Source organism: Solanum lycopersicum, chromosome 9 (genome assembly GCF_036512215.1).
Source record: "Solanum lycopersicum chromosome 9, SLM_r2.1".
Lineage (NCBI taxonomy): Eukaryota > Viridiplantae > Streptophyta > Magnoliopsida > Solanales > Solanaceae > Solanum > Solanum lycopersicum.
In genome coordinates this window covers 58,188,068-58,199,943 of record NC_090808.1, presented here as the reverse complement: position 1 = coordinate 58,199,943, position 11,876 = coordinate 58,188,068, and the positions used below count along the sequence as shown (strand labels likewise).

At 36.2% G+C, this 11,876-nt stretch overlaps 1 protein-coding gene and 1 non-coding gene across 3 annotated transcripts; both read left to right on the top strand.

The window, feature by feature from the left end:
- The first annotated feature begins 610 nt into the window (after positions 1-610).
- Positions 611-11,693, top strand: LOC101268137 (uncharacterized). Of its 2 annotated transcripts, XM_004247073.5 has the most exons (13): positions 613-805; positions 880-949; positions 1,041-1,130; positions 1,222-1,299; positions 1,944-2,018; positions 2,216-2,268; positions 7,158-7,308; positions 7,420-7,530; positions 9,160-9,286; positions 9,428-9,525; positions 9,847-9,985; positions 11,182-11,234; positions 11,354-11,693. In XM_004247073.5, the coding sequence occupies exons 1-13, from the start codon at positions 705-707 to the stop codon at positions 11,435-11,437; spliced, it is 1,230 nt and encodes a 409-aa protein (XP_004247121.1). In that variant the 5' UTR covers positions 613-704; the 3' UTR covers positions 11,438-11,693. The 2 variants fall into 2 exon arrangements, with proteins under 2 accessions (XP_069144832.1, XP_004247121.1); XM_069288731.1 differs by lacking the exons at positions 9,160-9,286; positions 9,428-9,525 and having other exon boundaries at positions 611-805.
- Positions 3,732-4,087, top strand: MIR9475 (microRNA MIR9475). Its single transcript, NR_130095.2, has one exon. It is a non-coding gene; the product is annotated as a microRNA MIR9475 (primary transcript).
- Positions 11,694-11,876: the final 183 nt, after the last annotated feature.

The following is an 11,876-nucleotide window of genomic DNA, read 5'->3' as shown; positions in this document are numbered from 1 at the left end:
TGTAAATCACACTAGACACATGTATCTGGTGTGATTCACATGTATTTAAGATATATAATCAAATCTTGTTCGCCTCCCTTCTGTCATCCCTCACACTTCTTCACATTTTAGTGTATTTTGAAGAAAACGTGTATATATGTCTATTAGACTTAAAAATCTGGTATGAAAGATTATTAATTAGTAAAATAAAATATAATTATTTCAACTATAAGGAGAATTAGTAAATATCTTAAAAGTATTTGTGTAATTACTTAAGGCCTGATTGGCCGTGCAGTATGGTATCACGATCTGATATCATACTATGAAATCATGAGATGAAGTTGAAATTTATTTGGGTGTACGATATGAAATTTTTATGTTGTAAATTTTTTCATAAACGTAAAAAATCATAAATTGTAAAATTATTAAAATAACTGCAATTATTCATTCAATGTCATAAAATAAACAAAAAATTATAAAATCGCAAAATAAATTATGGCAAAACTATTTTTCTTTCACTTAGTTAATTATTTCATCTAACTTTAACTAATCAATTTTTTATTTTAATAAAAAATTAAACATAAATAAATTATAATGTATTAGTTTTTAATATAATCCTTCGGACATAGTATTCCATGCCCTCTCACTTGTCATCTACATGTGGATGTGCTATTGGCAGTCATTAGAGCACGCGCTTCCGCATTGAGTGCTTGTTTTTCTCGAAAATGGTGTCTTTAGGACATATGCTTCCAAGCGGCAATGTCGCTGGGTTTAACTGTAGGACCCTTTTCCAGTCTTTCGCTCCTACTCTCACGACTACAACTAGGTACACTTATCCTCTTACTTTGCCCAAGTTGTTCAGGATTTCATCACTACAAGCTGACATTTTTGTGGGTGCAGAAATTTCAGTGTAAAAATGTCAATTCCGACGACTCAATCTTCCATATTGCTCCCTGAAGATCGAATCATAGTGGGTCTTTTTTTTGCTTCTGATGGAGGTTTATTGGTTAAGTTGGGGTGGTTATGTTATATCTGATGAATTTGTTATGTAATTTGAGCAGTTAGGTTGTGGGGCTGTGTCAGTGGACTTTTTGGCTGCTGTTGCTTCTTATCCTAACCCAGATGATAAGATTCGAAGCACAAGCTTTGAGGTTCTTAATTTTTCTTCACCCTGTTGTTTGAACTCAACTCTCTTTCTTCCATTCTTTGTCATAGTGAAAAGTGATCATTCTTGTAAAACAGGTTCAAGGAGGTGGAAATACTGGGAATGCTTTGACTTGTGCAGCTCGCCTAGGCTTAACTCCTAGGATTATTTCAAAGGTCTATCTGACTGATTCTAGATAGCTTTTTGGAATTTATTTCTGTATGCTTCCTGTACTTTTTGATTTTCTATATAAGAAATAAGCCCATAAGTTTTGTTTCCTGCGCAATACTCTAGATTCATAATATAATTCCCCCTAATACAATGTTTGATTCCGGTGTAAAACTCTCTATAATTGATAGTTGCATAACTCTTTTTGAACGAAATCGTTGGTTTGGAATTGGAGGGAGCTGGGTTCATGCCTCTATCCTCCTCCCATTTGAATACTAGCTTCTCATCAGTGGCAGAATTCGAAGTTATGACATTCACCAAGTCCACACATTCTATGCCATGTGCTTATCATTGAACCAAAGCATTGGGGGCTGTAATACCTGCATAATGCATGAGGAAACTTATGTCTTATTTTATGCAGGGTGGACATGTATTAGTAATTTCAAGATAAGCTTTGATATCACTATCTCTGCCCATTACTAGTTTGTCAACCAAACTAACCAGTGGTGATGCCTTTCGTTATGTTTGATTGCTAAAAACCAGTCTTCATCGGTCAATCTTTCCTAATTTGCTTTTCAATTCTTAACTTCTGTAACCTTTTGAAGTTCCTGACATCTTCACTTCATCTCCTAATTCCAAGTTGTTTTCTTAGGTTGCCGATGACTCTCAAGGAAAAGGGTTACTGGAGGAACTAGAAGCTGATGGTGTAAATTCGTCTTTTATGGTGGTGAGCCATCCAGACATGGAGTGCTTCTAGAGCTAGAAAAATGATAACTTGAATGCTTTTCTGTGTTTTATAGTTTGTTTATGTAAAAAAATTGGTAAAATTGTGATTCTGACTCTTTCCGTCCTCAGACTTCTTGTCATCTACTCGTCTCTAACAAGAAGTATCTGATTACTTGTACCATTTTTTTTTAATTCCAGGTGTCAGAAGGGGGAAATTCACCGTTTACCTACATCATTGTTGACAACCAAACGTGAGTGCCTTCTGCTCTGTTTACCACCATTTCAGACTGCCTTGGTGGTAATTAATTACTATTGTGATGTGATTTTCATGACATATGAATTTATATCTGTTAAGTTTATATCCAAGTGCTAGTTGTGAGTTACTATCTAATTTTTTCTTTTAATTTCTATGTCAAAAAAAATTGTATGTTATACTATTTGCTGGATGGCAGCTGCAAATTATAGCATTGTGCTATTAAATCCATAATCGAACTAAATCAAGTCTCTGACTACTTCTCAAAGTGGAGCAGCGCTGCTGCCCATCCGCCATTTTTTTTTGGGTATTAGGGGCTACAACATTGTTTTCTGTTCTTGCTTAACACTGAATCAGAAGTTGGTTTGTTGTCAGTCCCCAATTATTGCATCCTACCTACTACTAATGTGTAGTTAACTGAAACCTCGCAACGTACCTAGTGAAATCCCACTAAGTGAGGTCTGAGAAGGGTAGAGCATATGCAGACCTTATCTCTTCCTTGAGGAGGTAGAGAGGCTGTTCCTGAAAGGTCCTCAGTTCAAGTGCATCAAACCCAAGTAAAAGATGAAGAAAACAATGGAGAAAGCATAACCGTTAATAAGAAAAATGTGTAAAGTCTACAAGGAAGAAAGAAACAATTACAATACTAAAATAGTGTAGCAATCGAAACACAATACACAAGATGAGTCAAGAACTACAAGGATACAACTAGTACTCCGATGGACTCTAACAAGCGTAAACCTACGCACGACAAGACAACATTTCATCCCTACTAACCTTTCACCCTTATATGCAACCTCCACTCCTTTGTATGTAGAGTCATGTCCCTGATAATATGAAGTTGCACCATGTCCTATCTAATCACCTTTTTTCAATACTTCTTTGGTCTACCTCTAACCCTCCGGGTACCCCCTATTTTATTAACTAAAAAATGTTTTTAATTTGATAAAGAGAGTCACCAATTAATTTTTCAAGAAAAATTAAGAAAACCAATTTTTCAAAAAATTAAAACAGTAAATCAATTGAAAATATTAAGGGGGTTCTGGGTTTGATAACAAGTCTGGCATAACAAGTCGGGTGTGAATTCTGTGAAGGTCAAGAACAACCTTTATATGGTGAAGATCTTCTAGAGTGTTCTTTTCCATCAGATGCGTAGGAAATAGAAGAAATGTCTTTCCTCTTTTTCTTTAACAATCCCGAAGATCCAGACGAGGCAGTAACGCGTGCAATCTTCCCGATTCTTAGCCCGTCCTCGATAGCCTCACCAACCTTGACTATCTTGGCGAATTTTGCTCCAATGAGCAATATAATCTTGTCATAGTATTTTGATTCTTGAATACGCACAAACACTTCAATAATTTCTTTTTCTGACATAGGCGGCCTCTTTCCTCTCCATCTATACGTGTATTCGTGGTAACTTCCGGTTGACTTCTATCTAATATGTTCCAAAGAGTACCGTTCCAGAACGATCTCTACATTGTAGGCAAATCGTTCGACTAAACTTCAGATGTCGTTGGATTGAATTATGAAGATTTGCATCCATCAAAACTTGGATCTTTAAGAAGGGTTCAAAGTGTCGAAATTTGACACTTTTGGAGGAACTAGAAATCTGTTGGCTCATTTGAGGGCTTATTGTGACCAGCTCGTAGGAGTTGGAAGAAATGGAGTTTTGTTTATGCGGCTCTTTAGTCAAAGTTTTAACGGGGAAGCGTTAGAACGGTTCACTTACCAGGAGATGAAGCAATGGTCCAGTTGGAACACACTCGCCAAGGATTTTTTCAAACAATTTGCCTACAATGTAGAGATCGTTTTGGACCAATACTCTTTGGAAATGATCAGACAGAAGTCAATTGAAAATTACCGTGAATACGGGTATAGATGGAGGAAAGAGGCTGCTAGAATTCGACTGCCTATGTTGGAAAAAGAAATTGATTAAGTGTTTGTGCGTATTCAAGAACCAGAATACTATGACATGATTATGTTGCTCATTGGAGCAAAATTCGCAGAGATAATCAAGGTTGGTGAGACTATCGAGGACGGGCTAAGAATTTGAGAAGTTGCTCGCATGTTGCCTCGTCTGGATCTTCGGGATTGTTAAACAAGAAGAGGGAAGACATTTCTTCTATCCCCTAAGCATCTGAGGGAAAGAAACACTCTAAAAAATCTTCATCGTACAGAAATCGTTCTCGATCTTCGTAGAATTCATGCGCGACTTGTTATGCCCAAACTGGTTATCAAAGCCCCTTATTATTTTCAATTGATTTACTATTTTAATCTTTTGAAAATTAGTTTTAGTTTTTCCTTAAAAATTTAGTGGCGACTCTCTTTATCAAATTGAAAAGATTTTTTAGATAATAAAACAGAATAACGACTCTGCTGGGGAAGACGACGAGTGAATTTTCCGTGTATCTTGACGGTGGGAGACATGCTTCTTCATTTGAAGCTACTGATATGAAGACGCTGTATATTTTCTTCCGTGCTATTGGCATTTGAAGGATGTTATTACCTCGCATAGTGAATGTTGTTGTTAGCTGCTAGGTTAACGTTGTGTTTGCGCTGTCCTTTTTCGTGAACTCGTTGGATTTGTTCTTTCTCGTGTGAGGAAGGTGAGGCGCGTCTGGTTGAGGAAGAAGAAGGCAACACGCGTCGTTCTGCTCTGGGGTCAATCACGCTTGCTATTGGTGTTATTGTTGTTTGTTGTTAACGTTGAGGGAATTGGATTTGGGCCGGGTATTTTGATAGAAGATTGGGCTGGTTGAATTAGAAAATTGAGGCAACAAGTGGGATGATACGATATTGGGCTGTAATTTGAGTTCAAAGTTGGATAGAAAAGTGGTCAAAATGAAATAGATGTGGCTAGGTTTTGCAAAACACAAAATGGTTAAACTGAATGCAATTATAGATATATAGAATTCAAAACATAGCTGAATTTACTTAATTTAGTGAATCCGGCTAGAATTTAAACACGATGAATTAATATTAATTAACAAGCTTCTTGATCTTAACGGAAAAAATAAAATAATTAACTTAATTGTAAAATATAAACTCAAAATCGTAACTATAATTTGAACTAAACTAACCCAACAAATATTTAAGTAAAAGTAAAAATCTTTTTTAAGAAATTTTTTGAATATAAATAAAATATACTAATTATTTACATAATTATATGAAATATTTATTATTTAAAAAAATATAAAAACTGATCGAAATTACTTAATACTCCCTATGTCCCACTTTAAGCGACTTACTTTCCTTTTTAGCCATTCTAAAAAAGAATGACACATTTCTATATTAAGTAACAATTTAACTATAAAATGTCCATTTTACCCTTAATGAAATGATTCACATTAACACAAATTTCTATCATTCATTTTGGACCACAAATTTTAAGTCTTCTTTTCTTTCTTAAAATCCGTGCAGAGTCAAACTACCTAATATAAAATGGGACAGAGTGAGTAACTTTGAAAAAAATTTGAATTTATAAAGCTAATTATTCCAAATTGTCTGAAATTAAACGAGCTTAACAATTAATTTCTATTGGGGAGGATCAAATTGGGTGTCAACCCCCCCCCCCCCCCAACCATGAACCAACCTCTTGCACCTCCTCAGTTGGGCGTCAACGCTCCTCCTTTGCACTTGCCCTAGCTATCTCAGCCTTGCTTCCCTCATCTTGTCCCACTCCTACCTTCTCCTTTATAACTTCATTTCTAATGTTGTCGCTCATAGTATGCACACACATCCATTTTAACATCCTCATCTCCACAACATGCATCTTCTCCACCCCATACAACAAGGACGGTTTTATTGTAAAAGCTTACAGTTAAGTTGAGGTGGCACCTTCTTATCACACAAGACCCTAGATGTAAATCTCCATTTCATCCATGTTGCCGATGTGATGTGTGACATAATCGCCGATGTCTCCCTCTAACACTTTGTTTGGATCATTGTTACCCATTGTATCATATTGTATTATATTGTATTGTATGGTAGATACAATGTTTGGCTAGACTATATTGTTTGTTGTTGTTTAGTAACATTTTTATTGTTTGGTTTGATTGTATCGTATTGTATTGTAATTTATAAATTTACTAAAATATTCTTTAATTATTCTAGGGTAGGATGTTTGACAAGAATTAAATAACATAGGGTAACGGGTAAAATAGTATTATGAAATATTATGTAAGGATATAATTGGAGAAAAAAAAATTAAGTACCAATGAGAATACACCAAATCGGTTGTTTCATAAAACAAGTTTTCATTGTTATGTATCAATAAAATTTAACAATACAATACAATACTTTTTAAGTAATAATCAAATCACAACATTGTAGGTATGATAACAATATAATACAATACAATGGGTAACAATGATCCAAACAGAGAGTGTACCTGTGTTGAAATTCTGGTGTTTTAGTTCCCTTATTACAGTTTCTGGTCAGTGAATCGTCTCTATTGAGAAACTGGATCGAAATTACATCAAAAGCTTAATATGTTTTAAAGATGGAGAATGACATGTCTTGGATACTGCAACATCTTTGCAGCTTTTATACTAATCAAATGAATTGTGCCTAATCTCAAGCTTGTTGGGCTTGGTTATGATTTTTCCAAATAATTCTGCTCTATTTGGGTACATATGATTTCAATATTGGTTAACAATTTTAAGGCTAGTTAGAGTTTTTCTATAAGTAGATGTTCTCAAAATCTCACATTTTCTCTATACCACCATACAATTCTCTAACTGACCGAGAATTTCTAGCAAACAGCAGGACCTGACATTAAGGAATCTTAATTTCAACTAATTAAATTTTATTATGGAGGTTCTAGCAGTTTATTTTATGAAATGGGTTGCCTGTCTATTTAAGAACTCCTTGTGTTTGATGTTTCAGGAAGACTCGCACTTGCATTCACACCCCTGGCTATCCACCCATGATACCCTCTGATCTTTCCCAATCAAATTTATTGTCGGCCTTGGATGGTGCTAAACTTGTCCATTTCGATGGGAGATTGCATGAAACTGCTGCTATTGTAGCAGAGGAGGTATTTTCCTCTCACGCCTCTCTTCAAGCTTTCTGAGCTCACAAAAATACTCGTATATCGAATACATTTAAAATGGAAATGAACTGCATGCTTTTGGGATTTCCAGTGCAGGCAAATAGAAGGGGCATACCCATTTTAATTGACGCTGAGAGGAAAAGGGAAGGATTGGATTATCTTTTAAACTTTGCAAGTTATGTTGTGTGCTCAACCAAATTTCCTCAGGCAAGCTATTCACTCTATAAACTACATCTGTCTAGTTTCTTGGCTGCAAGAATATGCCTTTTGAATGAGTTGGACTGTCACTAATCTTCATAAAGAAGAATTTGTAATTTTGAGCAATGTCTTCTAGCATGGGCTGCCTGATTCAAATTGTGGTTGTATCTTCCATGAGATAGCACTGTTGGTTGTATTGACTGGTTTCATGGTTTTGCTGACAGCATGATCAACTGCGGATGCCTTCAAACTTTTCCTGATATGGAAAAGAATATATGTTTTACGGGTTCAGTTTTAGATTGGGATAATTTCCTATAATTCCTTGTTAATCTTTGTCATGGACCTTTAATGCAGGCCTGTAAATGATTTGACTTCCAGAATTAAATAAGATTGAGGATATCAAAAGAAAGGAGTCCCGCTAGTTCTTTTATTGTCTAGTGGAATGTCCTCAATGTTATGGTTGTTAAATGAAATCGGAAAACCAACAGAGAAAAAATAAAATAGAAAAAAAACGTTTTAGGTTGGTTTGATGTGGTTAATCAACCGAAATAGTCTGTTAGTATTTTTTAAAGGAGATACCGGCTCATATTTAATCACATATACCCCTACTTAATGTTATTATATCACTCAGTCAAGTTCTTAGTATAGCGGGCTATTCTTCATTATTCAGGCAATCCTATTCATAGTTGGACTATTTAATGCTAACCGTCAACCTATTGAAACCCCCCTTTATCCTAGCTTGAGATTGGTTAGCAAAGTTAAAGAAAGTACACAGGAACTTCTTTATCTAAAGAAAAGAAAGTACAAACACTTATAGAGGTTATTTAGAAGATCACTGCAGAAATGGTAGAGAAAAGCTCCCTGAGGAGGAAGGGAATTAAACATGATCTTTTATGAAGAGAAGAATTTGATGAATACGGAGGTGCCATGTGGGGAAGGGAGTAACTATTAGTCATCACATTTACTAAGCAGGGAGTCTGAAAAGGTCTTTGTTTTTTTTGGTGGTAATAATGGTGATAAGGCTGAGATGAGTTATCTGATGGGATTTTAGCTTGTGGTGGCTAGCGTTTACTCAACTCTTTCAATCAAAGGTCCTTCCAATTTTTGAAATGAGGAGAGAACTTGGACAAAAAGATCATGATGAGACCTCTTCAGAATCAAGCAGGCCTGGCAAGTCCTCAGGAGAAAGCACCTAAGCATGACTGTAGCTGGGTTTAGGTAATAGAAGTTTCTTGAGTTGAATTTGTAAGCAGAAACTGTGGATGCGTTTACTTCGGCTCTTCAGTTAGGGTATGGTCGCTGAAGTGAAGAACATTGCCTAGTTCATAAAGTAGCTTTAGAGGTAACAAAGTCCCATGAATTTGCTAGAGTCGTACAGTTCTTTTAGCTGGAGTATGAGGGCCCTTCAATAAATATGTAGGTGAAAAATTTAGACTACTACAACTGTAACTGTCTCATGGGAACTACCCACACATTTGGTTTAATGATACAGCAAGGGGCATACTGACTGAAAATTACATGTCAGAAAACATTTTACTAGTCACTTGCAAGAAGGTTTTTGAGTTATTTTACATATACATCAGGTCTGGTTTCTGTGATGCTCTCTGATAAGGCAACAGGGTTTTGATTGACTTTCAGGAATGGACTGAGGCTTCTTCTATTCCCACCGCCCTTGTTTCCATGCTCTTAAGGTTGCCAAAAGTTAAATTTGTTATTGTGACATTGGGTAAAGATGGCTGCATAATGCTACAAAGGACTGAAATGGGTATTTAGCAAAGTTTTTGTTTCTTCTCTTTTTTGATCAACTTTAATCACCTGTACACATCGATGAAGCCTTGTAAAAGATGGTACAGAAGACTATGCAACATTTTATATGCATCCTACAGAAACTTCAATACTTTTGCAGACAATCTCCTCCCTGAAGAAATGGATGTCGAAGTCCTGTTCAAAAAACTGAATCTGGAGAAAGACACTAATGCAACATTGCCTGCATGCATATCCTCGGTATTTCACTGTTCAGCAATTCTTTATCTTACCCCCAACCCTGCCACCAGCCTTCTGCATTTCTTGTTTGGATTTCTCAAGTCTTGTGTATATATATAAAAAATTGTCTATATACCCTATACCCCTTAAAACTGTACATTCTTTGGTCTTCCTACGGTATAATCCTTTTACTCAATGTTGAATGCTGTCAGGTGTTTGTTGTGCCTGTGACTGCAGGTTTATAATTTTGTTTATATGCTTCTTATGCAATTTAAGATGTCAGTTGCATGGAGATATGATTGTGGTATATTAACTTCAGATTTTACGTTTGTACGGCTGCAGAATGTAGCAAGACTACATGCAAAAGGGATAGGGACAATCACCGGTAAGCTACTTGTGGGGACAGCTGAAAGGATACCTGAAACAGAACTAATTGATACAACTGGAGCTGGAGATGCATTTATTGGCGCAGTTCTTTATTGTATGTATTTATCCGACGTAATCTATTTTAGTGTTGTCCCTTGTACTGTGATACCATGGCTTTCCTACGCGCTGTCTTAAATGTTAAGGGCTGGATGTCCCTCACCTCCATTATTCTCCTTTCTTGTTGAAGTTAGGTGCAATTTGTTAATTGATTCTTCAATGTGTAGTGGTTCTTCTAGCATCTTGTGTTAGAATAGATAGTGTTCTATGCCAGTATTTGAGAGAGAAGGAAATTTGTCCCTCATTGGTAAAATAGAAGTTCTTTCCCATGTTTGTTGTGTAACGGTCCCCATTTCGCATTGATTTGTTGTTATTGCTCCCATGTCTGTATCCCCCTCTTTCAGACTGTTTGGCATGCCTTCTTTAGCCTGGGTCTATCAGAAACAGCCTCTATCTCTATGAGGTAGGGGTATGGTCTGTGTACATTCTACCCTCCCCAAACCATAATCGTGGAATTACACTGGGTATGTTGTTAGTAGTAAGATAGAAGAGAGTAGAAGTGTTCAGAAACACTTCTTGTCTTGGTTTGATTAATTCGAGGGAAGTTTTGGAGGGAAACCAATAGCTTGGCTGTATTATTGAATAGTCAAAGCTGCGCATTAGGCACTTGAGAAGTAGCCCAAAATTACTAACATATCTTAGCCACCTATCAGTATTTTAATTTGTTTAATTTAAAACATTTTCTTTTTAAACTAATTATGCTAAATGTTTTTTGAACAGTTTTTAAAACTCAAATATGTGACTGTTAATTGTAAAAGGTGTTTGTATGTAAGGGTTGAGTCAGTCAATTCCAGATTTCTTGAGGTATGATAAATGCCCCTATATTCTCCAAAACGAGATATACATCGGAATTCATCTCTTCTTCTTCTCTTTCTGTTCAATACAAATCATAACTTTTGTTCTTTGTAGGAAATTCGAGTTCATATGTCAAAAACTCGAATTTCATTGGCTTTGTAAACTCATGGAGGAATTCGGCCGTCATCCTTGCAAGTTGCAACAACACAAGTGGGAGGCTTAAATTTCTTAAGAACAGTGTTATACTATCAAAACCAGTTCATTTATTCCCTGTTTCTGGAATTTAACTTCTAACATCTTGTTGCTTACCATTTTGGTCACTTTATGTCAGTACGCATGAATTCCATTTGCTCTCATATTGGGTTACATCTCATGACACTCCTGTATTATATATTGCAGCTATCTGTGCCAACATGCCACCGGAGAAAATGTTGCCATTTGCTGCTCAAGTGGTTAGATATTTTGTTTCCCTGGACTATGTTTTCCCCCCCACCCAGAGAGGGTTGAGGGTGTAACTTGAGGCAACAAATGCAAGAAAAGACTAATCTTCTATTTTGTGGATGGGTTGCAGGCAGCTATTAAATGCAGAGCCTTGGGAGCTAGAGCTGGTCTTCCGCGTTCCACAGACCATCGCTTGTCACCTTTTTTAGTCTAGAGAGCCCAAGGGATGGCCATGTTCCTACTGTTATTGAAAATGGTACCAAAACTGGTTATCGTCTTGGGCTCTTTCTTATTGTATTTTTATCGGGGTTTCTGTGGACCGACATTCTACTTCTTGTCCTAGAACATCTGCCCTGAATTTTTACTGGCAAAGTTGAAATCTGTGTATGTATAATCTGGTGTCACAAGCTTCTTCTAGTTCCTTTATATGTCTGATGGACCTGTTTGTTCTTGTGGGTCTCAGTTCTGCATCTTGTCTTTATCTTCACTATTCCATGACTAATTGTTTTTACAATTGCTGGAGAAAATTTCATTTGTAAAAGGTCCAAATTAGTTGGATCAGTGAGGTTTCTGATGATTAAAACACAATCGAACTAAAGAAAGACTTTCTAGCATGCAATATTCATATATATGAAATGCTGAAAAGTTGTAGA